Here is a 15,487-nt window from a genome sequence, read left to right on the forward strand (position 1 = left end):
ATAGATAAATCTGAGTGTCCTGGGTTGCTTAAGGTCTGTGTGGGTTGGAAAGAAGAGCTTTAGTTCCTGTGCATAGCAAATATCAAAACAATTTACATACGCAGACTTTCATTTTTTGTAAGAGGTGACCTTTAAGTATAAAGTGATATGCTATGTTAATTAGCGCAGAGCTAGCTCCTCTCTCTACATAATATTTGCAGATTTTAGCAACTAAAGTGCTTGAGCTTTGTGTAGGACTAATTTGACTTTTATTGGGTTACATGTGAATAGTACGTGTCATTATCACTCTGTGTAATGCAAAGAAATACACTGCTGTGCCCAGCCAGAAAACAAATAGCAGAGAAGCATAATTCAAAAATGATATCCAGAATTTGTGACCTGTGGGAATTCTACAAAGTTTAAATTTTGTAGTAATTAAAAATGAACTGGGGAGCAATAAATTAAAGCCTCTACCATAAATTAAGATACAGGCACAGTCAGCTAATGGAAATTGATTAAAGTATTTGTCTTAATTTAGAAGATACTTTATCTGTTACTGTAATTTGTTTTTAATTACTACTTAAAATTTCAATGCCTTCCACATCACTTTCACCCTGAAACTTTTTTTTCAAGCAGTCAAACATTTTAAATAAAAAAGATCCATTGTGATTTGAACAGAGCTTAAAACAAGGCTGTTACTGAGCTGGTTTTGTTATTTTGCTGTAAGTAAGGACTGGCATGGAGGAGTTACTTTTTTAGTGGAATGCCTTGAGTTGTTGGTATTTAAACAAGCTCACCTTTTCTACAGAAAAAATAACAAACTCCCCAACTTCTCAATTTCGGTTGCTTTTCATGGTTGTAGAAAATAACAGCTTGACAAGCAATATCCTGAAATTGAACTGCCCTTTAAATTTAATATTCTCAGGCTCCCCTTTCAGGCAGCCTGCTGTCTAAATGCAGCATTGGCAGATGCTGCACGCAGCATTGGCTGAATATTGCTCTCCTCTTTGTTTTTTGGGCTCAGGCTCCTCCAGGGCTCCTGCTGTTGATGTAGCGTGTGTTGCAAATAGTGCACCTGAACACCATAGTAAGTGGAGTAAGATGTATTTTAAAAAATTAAATGTGGTGGAGACAAAATATCACTAGCGCTTGTTGCAGCAGCAGATTTCTTCAGCCTTTTTCTGTGTGCCCAGACAGATAAGTGCACCCTTACCTGCGTATTATGGGATCCCCACTTGACCTAGTTGGGTGGGCAGGAGAAGGGATGTAATAAGTCTTGTGAGCATGAGTGCCTATGGATTTGGTTTTTCTACCTGCCTTCTGTATTAGGATTCAGATTGTGTTAGTCTGTGTGGGGTAGCTACTGGGTTTAAATGTTGTAGGGAAGGCTGCCTGCAGTTCTTGGCATCTGTGTTCATCAGCAGCTTTGTACTGGAAGAGTTGCAGAAAAGGGCTTCCAGGGTGATAGGAGAATAGTCATCCTCTCCTGAGAAAACCTCAATGCTTGGCTTATTCAGCTTGTTGAAAGAGTACTGAGAAAGGGTCGAGTTGCCTTCTGTAAATCCACAGTAGATTTTGTTGTTATTTGCAAAGGTGCAAAAAGAACTTAAGTTAAACGATAGTGTTGGCAATAATTTCCATGAATAAGTTTAAGCTGGAAATGAGGAAACATTTAAACAGAATAGAGAGATTCTGCAATAATCTTTCTACATGACTAAGTGAAGCATTCAATCCCAGTTAGTGTTAATACAAAGTTTTGAACATCATTAGATGATGTTGTTGCCTACAGTACTACAGTAGGCAAGTAATCAGACTGTGATCCAGTCGGCCTCTGCTGGTAGCGTGTTGGTACATGAGTAAAAAATATTCTCCTTCTCTCCTGTTCGTCTTTACCTTCTGACAGAAAGCTCAGCTCAAAGATCAAGTTGCATTTGTCACATTTCTTTTCCCTGTGTCAGTGTCTTTTTAAAAAAAATCTGATGTTTGCTAATTAAATTGGCATTTTATTATATGTATATGAATGTGTCTGGTTCTCTACGAATAAGCACAAGCTGCAATTCCTGTCACAGAAGTTTTATGTGACTTTAGGACTGTCTGTTTTCTTTCTGTGAAATGCGGTTAACGCTAATTCCTTTTTCTGTCTTTCTTTGTGTTGTAAACTTCTTTTAATGCAGAAACTCTTTCTTGCCTTGAGCTTTCTTAGTGCCTAGTGCAGTAGGGTCCAAATTTTTTTTGAGTTTTCAAGACATTATTGTGATGAGAATAACTGTTTCTTGAAATTGAAAGCTAATAAATCTTGTGGGGTTTTTTTTTTTGACCTGAATGTCACGTTTCCTGATGTCCTTGTTTTCCCTTCACTTCAAGTATTAATCACTCCTCCCCCATCTTTATGTTCATATTTTCATCATGATTCCTTTGTTACCCTTCTTAGCAGTGCTTGTCTTTTTAGAAAGCAGCCATGTTTATGCAGTAGAAACATCAAGTATCTGAAATGGTGGCTGTTGGGAGGTTACCCAACCTCCTTTGCTCACTCTGCTAAACGCTCAAAGTTCAAAGGCTCCTTTATATTTACCAGTTATATGATAGATTTGAATGAATGAAAGCTGTATATTGAACTCTCTGGTAAATTTAGCAATACTAACAAGAATAAGAAAAAGTCTTTTACGTTTTATTGTAGTCTAGAATTCCACCTACGAACGATTTCAAAGTTGGTATGAAACTGGAAGCTCGTGATCCTCGCAACGTTACCTCGGTTTGTATAGCTACAGTAATCGGAACTACCGGTGCCAGGCTAAGGTTGCGGCTGGATGGAAGTGACAACAAAAATGATTTTTGGAGGCTTGTGGATTCCTCGGACATACAGCCCATTGGGACCTGTGAAAAGAAAGGGGGCATGCTACAGCCTCCGCTTGGTAAGAAACAAAGCTTCTGAACTGATGTGTATGGAGTATTGCTTTCATAAAGTTGTTTTTACCTTTTTGTCTTGGCAAATTCAATGGTACTAATATTTCACTAAATCATTATTTAATTGAAAAAGAGATAAGCAAACTAATTCAGGCTGAGTGAATTGTGGCTTTTTCTTCTTTTTGGGTTCTTTTGACCTAAGAATGAGCAGAATAATTAGTTTGAGTTCTGTTATTTTTTTAAATAGTCCCTTAATATTGAATTGAGAGTGTCTGACAGCTTTCTTAATGATGAGACACACTGTCACGTGCCAATTCTAGAAATGTTCCTCATACACACCCTGCCTTCTGAGTGTGTATGGATGCAATGTTTTCTTGCTTGATGCTGTGCATGGTCCTTTTAGTAAACCTTTGTCAGAGAGGAGCCGTGGGGAAAGCTGGCTTGCCTTTTTCCTTTCTCATTTCAGGAAATGAGAGCAGCCCACTGGAAGGCGCTCGCTGTTAACCCACCCGTGAGATGCTCGGCTGGGCTGCGGGAGGTGCATCAGTTCAGGGCAGTCTGAATGTTTTCTCGGGCACTGAGCAAATTGGTTGTGATCTGGGAAAGGCGGCGTAGTGGGGCTTAATGAAGGTATTGCAGCATTCTGCTCTGAGGCAGGAAAAACAGCACTCCAGGCTTTTAGCAAACTGCAAGCTTGTATTGCATGCGATTCTTATCTCCTCAAATCAACATGTATTGGGAGATGTTTGATCAGTTTGTCATGACTAGTGTGTGAGCATGAAGAATACTCATGAACAAGAGGTAGCTTTCCGGTGCTTAGAAATAGTATGCAGAATGTCTTTTGCCTTCCCTGAACAATGTGGGTGACAACATTATGTGTCTCCCCGAATTGAGAAATAGTGCTTGGCCTTAGTCTTACTGAGGAAGTTTATTAAATGGGGAACTGTACAAAGGAATTCCTTGCTACCCGATGAATAGTCAGAAGTAACTTTGACTGCTGGGGGTAATGTAAGTGTGATATCTTTGCTGTAATTAACCTGTATATTTAAATCTGCATTCTTGTACCATATTTGTCATAGCTTAAACTTCTAGGTGTGGAAATCTTTAAAGAAATACATTTTTCACATTGGTCTGAAAATAGTTCTGCTTTTAAAAAGGAGGAAAAATAATCACCAACATTTATCTCATCCACACCCCCCCAAAAAAAAAAATCAACCTACAACAGCAACACCCCTTTCCCCTTTTATCTTCCATATTTTTCAGAAGGTGCAAGAAATAATGCTCTTAATGTAAGAAATGAACTGTAAGCAGAAATTCGTTACTGCTGGTTTCCCATCTTATGGTTATAAACTACTTCTGCTTTGGTGTCATCAGTAACACTTGCAGATGAGAAGACAGTGGTGCAGTGAAGACAGGGATGCTTACTCTTAGGACCCTCTCAAAAAACTTGTCAACCCAACTTGTTAACAACTTTCAGATCTGTTTGAAAGGTGAAGTGAAAAGTATCGTTTCACTACAGTATGAAAACTGATTTTGCTTGTAGAGGGACAGACAGGTACAGCAGCAGTTGACATAACCATTAAGACACCACATAGGTTATAAGGGTAGATTTCTGTGCTGTTGCGCTGCTTTAGAAACACAAGAAAAGCAATGCAACCAGGGTGCAAGTCTGGAAGAATATTATTTGGGATAGATAGATACAGTTTGAGCCCAGAAGGGCTTTTTTCCTTCTTTCCTGTGGATGTATAGAGGTTTTGAATGAAAGCACTGGAAATTCTTGACACTTGCGGGAAAAATTACTCCATTTAACCTCTCTGAAGTTCTTGGTATAACCTTGTAGAATGAATGCAGTGATACCAGTATGAAACAGGGTTGTAACAGAGAAGAGTTTACCTGTTCCTTCAGCTACACATATGTACAGTGTTAAATAAGTGGCTTCAGGAGCATAGTGCTTTTTTAAATGTGTTTCTAAACTAGCCTGATGAATAAAACAACTCTAGTTATGTATAATGGGGGCAGTCAATCTGTTAAGAAGATAAACTTTCCACGATCGTTGGTAGAAAGGTTGATGCTTTCCCTTCGGATACTGTTTCTCACTCCTATTTGGTCCGGCTGCTTGTAGTGCAGCACCTAACAAGCAGCTGTTTCGCTGCACCCAGGCTCGTAAGTTTACCTGCCCTCCGAACAATTGCAGGTTATTCAGAAAAGAATGCGAGTGCCATTATTTTGTCCCTCCTGCCCTAGATTCTTCTAGAGATAGGCTAAATTCCAGCAATCAAACATTCTGGCATACCTAGATAAATTTTTGAAAAAGCTTTTTTGGCAGTTTTACAGCATCCTGTTCCTGGGCAAAGCTGGGAGCTAATTGGGTGTATAATTACCTCCTGTTAGATATTTAAGCGACTGATTATTTTTTTTTTCCCTCAGTAGTAGGGAACCTTCTGGATACTAATGTTCTGCTTCTCTCATAATAACTAGCGAAAATAGTCCCTCCTACCTGATTTTTACATATGTTTAATTATGCATGTTACTTAAGGGTTTTGAGAAAGTGATTAATGTAGCAAAGAGTTCCTGTTCCAGCCTCAGTTTTTCATAGGTGAGCTTTTTTGTTGTTGAGAACTTAGTGTTCTCAACAAATTACATTGAGGAAAACATTTTCTCTGGTTTTACCAGGACGACTTAAAGGCCAAATGAAGTTAATTGAAACTGTTGTTTAGTTGTCATTCCTCTGTCTTGTATACGTGTCTTTTCTTGGCTAGCTGGTTATGAATATTGTGTTTCAGTAACCACACATGTTTAGGTTGTATAAAGACTCTGGTATGAAACCAGGGCTGATAATCGGCTCAGCAGTCCTCAAATCATGACACCATTTATCAAATATGAGCTTTGTATTCATTTAGGTGTTGCATGGGTAGTTCCAACTTGAGAACTGTTTATTCAACTGAAGATAGCTTAAAGCTACTAGTTGAAGAACCATTATACCATATAATCAAATTTTAGACGACTTAATGATTTAACTGATCAAGAATTGCAAATATTTTCCACCTTTCTAGTTACATTTTTTTAAGAGAATCATCGGGGCTCAGTTATGAGGGAACTCATCAGTTCCTGGCAGATTCTGGTACTATTTGCTTTGTGGAAAATTTTCCAATTTGCTCTATCATGTCTGTTTTTCTGTAGAACTGTGCCAGACATATAACTGCTAAAGACACAGAAAAAATGTCCACTATGTCTGTTATCTTACTTATGACTTTGAAACATCCATTTGGAAAGCACAGAAAGCAAAAGGGATTTTTGTTTGTTTTGTTTTGTTTTTTTAACTGTAAAGTAGTTGATTCTGAGGGAAGATTATCTGGAATGAGAATGTTTTCAGCCAAACCTTTGTTCTGCTTGAATAAGGTAGTTCATCTAAACAAATTTGATTTTTGTTTGTGCTTTTTATTCACTTATTAATGAAGAATATTAAAGTAGAAACATCTTCCATTTTATGTTTTCCAATATGATACATGGATTTATTAAAATAATTATGTTTCTGTTCTTCTCTGTTATGTGTTCTTTGGTTTTAAGGCTATTTATTTATTTATTTTAATGGGGTAGGGAGAAGAAACTGATTGGGTTTTTTTGTCTGTGATCTGGTGAAAGAATTACAAGAGTCTTGAAAATAAAAAGGTATCTCCTCAATAAATGAGAGAAGCTGGAGCAGAGGACATTGTTTTAGAAAGAGAGCAAAAAGCAGCCCTGAAAAGTAAGCTAGGTGCTTGTGCTGGGGATGTTCCACTGGACCAGGGACTGTGTGAGACAACCTGATGATCTCCTGTACTAGAACTTACATGTCGTTAAGTCCTGGATGTTTATCTGTAAAATCACGAATTATGATGAGTGATTCTGCAGGCAACTCACTCAGAATGGGAAGGCATTGCACAGCTTTCTGTACCGACAGCAACCCTGTTTGCTCCTTCTTGGCTACTTTTATTTTGGGCAAGTCCAAAATAGAGGGAATGAGGCATTAGTAAAACAGACTTTATATCCTTCTCCTCCTATTTTATTTTACAAACTGAAAGCAGGGTTATTATATACAGATAACTTATTTGTTACTCAGGGTTCCAGATGAATGCGTCTTCTTGGCCAATGTTTCTCTTAAGAACTCTCAATGGAGCTGAAATGGCACCCGCAGCATTCTTTAAGAAGGTAAGAAGAAAGGGACGGCTAGTAAATGACTTTCTATCAATTGGTCCATGGTTACATTTTTTGATGAGAGTCCCAAGATATTACCCTGTTGTCTGCAGCACAGGAAAGGAAGACTATTATTTAAAATTACTTTGAACTGGATTGGCAAGCTACAAAGCTAGACAGGAAGCGATCTGCTTCTAGTCGAGTGGATGGGCATCTCTTTTCCTGAGTTGAGACTTTAAAATATGGTGTGTTATTTAGAAAAATTGTGTTAGTTAATTTTTTGTGTGTCATGGATTTAAGATACAATGCATATCACATTTCTTAACAGCACCATATTCATGTGATTATGCACATGAATAAAAAAATTTAATGGGGAATAAGAGCCATTGGAATGCAGTGGTGCTTGGAAAGGTTTTGTTAAGCATTTTCGTTGGGCACATACTCATCATTTAAAATGTAGTGAGAAAGTTGAAAATAGCAGAAAACACTGATCAGTTTTTTTAAACATGACTCGAGTAAGTTACTGTGAAACATGAAAAATTATATAAAAACAACAGTAATATTAAAATGACTTGTTGGTTTAATTTTTTGTCAAGGTGGTAAAACCCTGCTGTCACATTGAGTGACTTCATTTTTGATACTGAGTGACATTGACAGGTATGTCAGGAAATCAAACAGCTGAGTTCAGACCTGCAATCACATTGCTTGCGTGTTAACTTTATATAATTATATAACATTTTTATATAAAATCATATAAATTTTCTGAGGTGTGATAAGCCATGTTTCCCTGTACCAGCCTACCAGCACATCTGAGATGGCTTTTGGATAATGAGGTTACTGAGGCTGAGGTGGTAATTCAGGTTGCATCGGGTGACAACTCCTGCTGGGAGGGGGTGCACTTAATGCTGGTCACATTGGCTTGATTTTTGTTTTTCTTTTGTCCACTTGGAATTGGTCTAAGGACAACTGAGTTAACAGAGGCCTATAAATAATGTCCAATGCTAATGAATTTTTCATGGATTAATTGGGAGGTGAAGCTTTTACCAGACAGTTATCAGTCCCCAGAAATATCCATTCCCTGCAAACCTCCTCTTCTTTATTAGCGTGTAATAATTTCATTTTAATGTCTTCGCTGTCTTGCTGCCCAGACATAATGTATTGGGTGCAACCTATTGCTTATGTAAATACTTTTAGCAGGGTCTTTCTGTCATGGAGAATTTTGCTAATTATCCCAGCTTTGTTTGTGGGAACAGAATCTAAATTTTAATAATACAGAAGAGCAAAAAGCAAATTGAAATACAAGTAAGTTTCCTTGAATGTCTACTCTGACTTTTTGAGAGTAGTGACTATAAGAAGTAAGGATGTTAAAGAAAAATAGAGGGTTTTCGCTTTTTTTTATTTTTTAAGAGGCCGTAGAAATACAAATGCTCTACCATGTTTACGTTTGTAGGAACCACCAAAACCTGTGCCAAACTGCTTTAAAGTTGGAATGAAGCTTGAAGCTATAGATAGAAAAAACCCATACTTGATTTGCCCAGCAACCATTGGAGATGTGAAAGGAGACGAAGTTTTTGTTACATTTGATGGCTGGAGAGGAGCATTTGACTATTGGTGCAGATGTGATTCTCGAGATATTTTCCCAGTCGGATGGTGTAGCTTGACAGGAGATGCATTACAACCACCAGGGAACAATGGTAAGATGACTAATAATATTGCTTAATTATTTTTCCCCTCAATTACTGCAGAATTTTAAAAACCAGCTGGCTGTATGCAGATAAGACTGAAGATTTGATTTGTGAGTAGCTGATGAGGATAAAATGTTAAATTTTCTTTATGTGGTTTAAAGCTAATAGGGTAGTTTCTGGGAAACAATTTTTGTCTGTTTATAGTAACTCTGGGAACATGTTTTATTTAATACTGTTAGGAAGGCTTTTGATAATTTTAAATTTTTGTGTGCTTGTGAAGCATCTTGGACTTAAACTAGATTTGCTGTTTGTATTATAGATAGTTAAATGCTCCTGTTTAATGATACTAATGTATTTGACGCAGCAGCACTTTATATTAAGCTAACTGCTAAGAAAGTAAAGTATTTGCTTCTGTGACGATTGAAGGTTTAAACTACACATTCAGCGTTTCTTCCTTCATACTCACAAAATTCTGTCTTGAAGCTGCCTATTCTGAATGCCTTATCATCCTCCTACCTTTAAGGATGTTTGTGCATAGGATTATAGAGTCCCTTTAACTAATACCCACTGTGCTTTCTAATGTACAGCTGTCTACCTTAGAAAGAAAGGAAATGGAGTAGAGAGGGATATGCCTGAATGTAATCCCTCTGCTACTTTGTGGTCCTCTTGTTTCTGTAATGTAAGGCTTTTCTGTCAAACTGTTTGGGCTCTTCTATCCTCACTTTTTGTGACATTTTAGATTGCTGAGTCCAATTACATCTTCTCGAAGGAAGTATTATTAAATTGTTTAGTCTACTCCAGTTTCAGTGCTGGAAAATCAGCAATATTTTGAGATAATTTGGGAATTTTTCTTGCCTGATCAGTGCTTGATAGAGATCAAAGAGTTGTTTAACAATTAGTAAAGTTGATTATGTGTTCCAGTTTTTCAGATAAGAAAACAAACAAAATTCTTGAGTATGTTCAAATTTGCTGAAGGGTTGAAATACCTACCCAGGTATTTTTATGGATTCTGTTGCTTTGTTATGAAAAACAATAACACTTCAGGCATTAATAAAACCTGAAGCAAGGTTCCTACAGGCTTGTAGCCAAAACTGAGAATTTTGAATGTGATAGAAATTGGGGGCAGGGAGGCGCAGGCTGGGGATTTCGTTATTTTTAATTCTAAAAGTGAGCCCAAAGTTAACTGCAGTTTTATTAAAATTGTGTGTGCTCCTTTTTTCCCCTCTTCTGAGCATAAAGAATTTTTCTTTCAATTTTGCTTCATGTGCTTATTTTTGTATGTGGTATTTGTGCATGTTACACGCACTTGTCAAATTTACATCGCTAGATGAAATATTTTTTGCTCTCAGGTTATGTTTTTCACTGTTATTTGATCGCTTTTGAGCCATTAAAGAGCTGTAATGATAGTCCTTTATTAAGATGTAAATAATAGCTTCAAGGAGAGTGTAATCAAGTCATTTCAGTTTAGAAATATGATAATGTTGTCAGGATTCTTCATTAAGTCACATTAACATTGACTACTCCTGTTAAGGAAGAAAGCATGACAGATACTATATTGTAGTGATTCACTTGAAATATTATAGTATTTTTCTGGCCTGGACTTTTTTCCTGCAGGTTAGTTTAGTATTTCTGCCTTGCAATTACTGCATTAGAAATTGAAAATAATTGACTGAGCATGGCTTAGATTCCAGAGTGAGTATAATGGGAAATATTCTTGATTTTTTTTTTAATTACTTTTTTTCTGAAAGCATTTAAATGTCTTAAATCACTAGTTAAAGGACTGAAAAAAAAAAACAACACAGATTTTAGTAACCAGGCAAAACCAGTGTCCTGCAATCTAAGCATGAAAGCGATAAATGATGCTTTAAATTTCATCCATACCTAGGAGAACAATTTCCTGCCATGAGACTTGTATTTTAGCATCTAATTCAGCCCTTTTGAAAGAGAGATGAAATGCAGTAAAGCAGACAATATGAAAATTAGGAAAGATTTTATTTTCGCGGTTTACTGTCTTAGCCATTTAGGATGCTCAGAGAGAATGTAGGATCTCTGTCGTAGGAAGTTTTGAAGAACAGTTTAAACACAGGCTTCTTAGGTATGGGTGAGTTTATTCAGAACAGATTACGTGGTATATTTAGCCTTTATAGCCTTGTCTTCTCTAACTCACATTGGTTTTAGAAAGATAAGCTCAGGAACTAAGACACAATTAATAGAAGATAAAATGGAGAGGGCAGGTGAAAAGTTGTTTTGGACCAACTGTTTTTAACATTCAGGTCCTAATCTTTGTGTTGCTGTTTTGTCTTTAGTCCTTATCAGAAAATGTGAATTAGGTGGACCTGACTGGGTGTTAGGGTATGCATACAGTGGTATGAAATGTAGTGTTCAATATGTATACTAGCAGAAGCTGTGCTTAGCTAATATTGTAGTTTGTTTCCTTAGAAATGTCTCTGATAGTAGTAATTTATGTTATGTAGGGTTTGACAACAGTGCTTGATGTTGGCTTGGTCTGCTGGCCCAAGTTTAATATTTTAAGGGTACAGCAGATTGTTTTCTCTGTGTCTCTTGGTCATTTAAGTGCTTTTAGAGATGACTTGTCGCTCAGGAACAGCTAGTGAAAGAAGTTAGCATGATAGTCTCTATGCTGGATCAATCTGAAGGACCATCTGTTCTACCAGGCTTTCTCCAGCAGTGGCTGAAAGCAGATGTCTGAAGAAAAGCATAAGGCACATAGGAGAGAGGTTTGCAGAAGTATTCTTAATATCTGGCCATCTACAACCCAGCACCTCCCAAGCCCAGAGTAATGCTTTTATGCTGAGTACCTCCTGGAGGAGCTTGATCTGGTTTGCTCAATTATTTTGGAGCCATCTGAACTTTTAGCACCTACAACATCCTGTAGTAAGGAGTTCTTTGCTTGAGTATATGTTCTGTGGAAAAGGAGATACCATTTTTCTTGCTGGTAGTTTCATTTGTTGTCCTTGTATTTTTGTACTGAAATACCTTCTTGTACTTCCACTACTTGTACAGGAAGAGACAGTAAATAGTCATTCCCTAATTGCCTTCTTAATATCTGTCACAATTTTGTGGACCTATATTGTAGCTTCCCTCAGCTACCTGCATTCCAAACTTGTAAAATCCGGTTCTGTTTCATTTTTCCTTGTAATGGGATCAGTTTAATCCCTCTGATCACCCTTGTTCTTCTGTACTGTTTCCATTCCAGCTATGTCATTTTTGAGCCACTGGAACCAGAAGTGCACAAGGTATCTAAGACTTAGTGGCATGGTGGTAGTTTCTGTTTTTTTTTCTGTTCCTTCTATAATTATTCATGAATTGGTATTTGGGATTTTTGAACTACTACCAAGCAATGAACTAATACTGGTGTAGAAATATTTATTTTAATTCTAAGATGTCGTTTTTTGTATAGATCAACTAATAGCCCATCGTTGATCACGGAAGCTAGATTATTTTGAATTCCTTGACACGGAATTTCATCTGTTACTTCCTCTGCTGAGCAACTGCTCAGCTTTACAAGATCTTTTTCTACATCTTTACTGACTCAAATAATTGTTCAGCAGTTGTTGCCATCTCATGCTTTACTCTTGTCCTAGGTCATATGTGAATCAAATGGCACAAGCCCAAGCAGAGATCTCATCAGGATATCTCTAGAGTCCTCTCTTGACTGTGGAAACATGTCTGTTTATTCCTGGCCACTGTTTGGTATTTCCCAAGAAATTCTTTAGAAGGATCACGAGGATCTTCCCTTGTAGTCATTGCCAGCTAAGGATTTTTTTGAGATTGTTGTGTGCAATGTTGTCAAGTGCAAATCCACAGACTACATCAGTTGACTTTCTATTGTCTACTTTCTTACTGACTTCTTAAAAATATTAATAATAGATTTGCGAGGTGTGACTTTTCTCTACAAAAGCTGTGATTGATTCTCCCCTAATACATTGTATTTATCTTTGGGTTCACTGCCTCTGTTATGTACAAGAGTTTTTAGCAACTTGGCCAGTACAAATATCAGGTGTCCTGTCCATACGTTGCTGGCTAGAGTGTTGGCATCACATTAACCACCTTTAAGTCTCTGAACTTGAGGCAGTTTTAAGGACAAACTTGCACAGCATCACCAGTAGGTTGGACATCTGATCTTTTCATTTTCTTGAAACTCCTGAATGCTGTATGTCCTGCCAGCTCTCTACTGTTAGTTTTTGTCTCCATTTCCTGGTACTTCATGTCAGGGAACTTGTTTCCAGTCCCTGTGAAGAGGGGTTCTGATATGGGAGCTAATGTGAGGAGCTTCCTTGGAGTGAGTATGAACACAAAAAAACATTCAGTCTTGTTGCTTTAGTATTATCTTCCACGTTTGCTCATTCTGAAATTTGATCATCTGTTGGGTCCATATAACTTCTTTCAATACGCTTTAAAAAGGCTTTTTAAGTTTGATCTCTTTTGGATATTTTTCTATGAACTCTTTTTCTAAGCCAGACATATAACACTATTCTATTTAACCACCATAGACTGTAATTTTAATTTTACTCAATTGGGTAATAGAAAGCTGTTACTATGCCTAAGAATATTCTTGTATTGCACTGTAGCCAGTTGTATCTGAAGCTTATGATTGAAGTAGTCAGCAGATGACTGGAGATTGTCAGAGCAGTTTTGGTTTGCTGTTTTTATATAAATTCATTTTACTGTTTAGTCATTACATGTAAATGGCAGTTACTGCAGCAACCCACCTTTTTATTTATAATAGAAGTAAAACTTTTTCCGTAAAGAGAGAAAACAAAAGAACAACTGGGGACAAGACATGTGGGAAATGATAAGTAGTTTCACCTGCAAAGTATAAAGTAGTATCTATCATTTAGATGCGAACAGGATCTGGAGAGGTATCAGTTCCTATATATCCCTGATCCCCATAGTCTTATGAAGCCGGATCTTTGACAGATAAAAGTGATGCAAGAACTCGTGAAGGAGGAATTGCTCTCTGCAGTCTACACGAGAGAATTTGGGTGACCAAAGGAAGATGATGTAGTAATCTAAATAAAACCAGCAATATACTGTAGCTTTTCTCCTTAGTTCCCTTCCTTCCTTCCTTCTTTCCTTCTCCTCTGTCTCCCCTCCTTCCACATGGTGTGTCACCTCATTGCTTTTCTCCCAATTCAGTGCATTTATTGTCAGTGAGAGCAATCTTCTGTCATTACGCTAATCAGCCTGTGATGTTAAAGGTCTTCTTCAAAAGCTGTCTGCAGCAATAAGAGTAGTACAGACTCAAGCAGAGATTTAAAAGTATCTTATTTGTCTGTTTTATGATTTCTTAGTTTAGTTTTATTTAATTTTCAGATGTGTTCTCAATGCTTACTTTGTGCAGATTTTTCCAAGCTAGCTGCTGGAGATGCACTTCTCTGTTATTGATGATGAAATTACGTCAAAATAGCTGTGCTGTATTTTCAGCTGAGTTGTACACAAATGTGCAACATCAATATAAACTTAAGTACTACTTTATACTGTTTGCAGATGAAACAAAAGAAGCGTTGAAACTTTAGACAGAGCTACACTTAGACCTGTGAAAAGACTCTGCGTTGTTTAAAGTAGCCAAAAAAAATCAGATAAGCATGGTAATTCTTAAGTTTCATTAAAGAAAGAAACGAGTGCTGCAATGGTACAATTTCATACTGCTGGAGGTTTCATTTTTCTCTCAGTGCAGCCAGCTTCTTTTCATGAGCAGGTCACAGTAGTTAAATCAGGCACATACAGTAAGCAGATTTATGCTGTCTTTGGAACTGTACGTTAAAAACTTCTCAGTGCTTCAGGCTAAAATCTGATTTGCCACATTCTCTCACATGTTAAGCTTTTTTTATTTGGTATTAATGTTTCTTGGCATCTTGCAGCAAGGCCTGGATGGTGCTGCTACAGGGCAGTAATCACTTAAGAAAAAATGAACATTTTACCTTTCCCAAAGCCGTGACCTTACTGTAAGTCTGGTTTCCTTACCACCTTACCATGTTTATTTATAGGGTAGTTGTAATTTTCTTTTAAATTGGCAGTACTCCAACACAGGTATTTTTAACTGTTACATGGAAAATATTTTTTTTATTTGCTCTTGTTCAGGTTTTGTGGATACTAATGTCAACAGTGGTTGTGTTGCCCAACTAGTGGATGGGATTGAGTGGATTTTTTCCAAATCTGCATTAGTACGTATAAGCTATGTTAAGAATATCAGTGCTGTCATTCAGATGTTGAGACAAAACAAATTGTGGCATTGCACTAACCACGCTCTGTGTTTCTTTTTTTCTTCCGCTGAAGCTTGTTGCATTTTGTTGGTTCATTTTGGGCCCACCTTTCATCCTGCTGATGCTATTTGGGGAAAAATAATGGCAAAAACTGGGCAGAATCAGTAACAATGGGGTGAAGAATCAGGATGTTAAAACTCTCTACCAGATGTGTAGAGCTAGGCTTTGCCAGGCTTATTGATAAATTCATCATCAGCACACCTAAACTGTCTTCAGGTAACTCAAGTTTGTGCTTCTTTGATAGTTTATCAGGTATTTACTTGCTCTCTTCCTTCTCAGCTTATCAACAAAATATAGTTGTTTGCTTGTTTTTTTTTTTTTCTTTTGTTATACTGGTAGCAGAAACTAAAATCTAGAAAGAAGAAAATTGCAAGCCATGATGTCCATGTCTTGCCAAGGTGGATGTTGAAGTTTCCAAGTGCAGTGTTGCTTTTTAGATAGCAAACCCATGACTTATAA

General features: G+C 37.2%; 1 protein-coding gene across 1 annotated transcript in view; it reads left to right on the forward strand.

Annotated features, from left to right (window-relative positions):
* Nucleotides 1-15,487, forward strand: part of SCML2 (Scm polycomb group protein like 2) — a 60,816-nt gene that overhangs the window by 19,824 nt on the left and 25,505 nt on the right. The window contains exons 4-6 of the mRNA XM_068425148.1: nt 2,657-2,891; nt 6,983-7,071; nt 8,507-8,750. Coding sequence (XP_068281249.1) covers nt 2,657-2,891; nt 6,983-7,071; nt 8,507-8,750 — 568 coding nt within the window. The remainder of the gene's footprint in view (nt 1-2,656; nt 2,892-6,982; nt 7,072-8,506; nt 8,751-15,487) is intronic.

The sequence above is a fragment of the Nyctibius grandis genome, chromosome 2 (assembly GCF_013368605.1).
Source record: "Nyctibius grandis isolate bNycGra1 chromosome 2, bNycGra1.pri, whole genome shotgun sequence".
NCBI classification, from domain to species: Eukaryota; Metazoa; Chordata; class Aves; order Nyctibiiformes; family Nyctibiidae; genus Nyctibius; species Nyctibius grandis.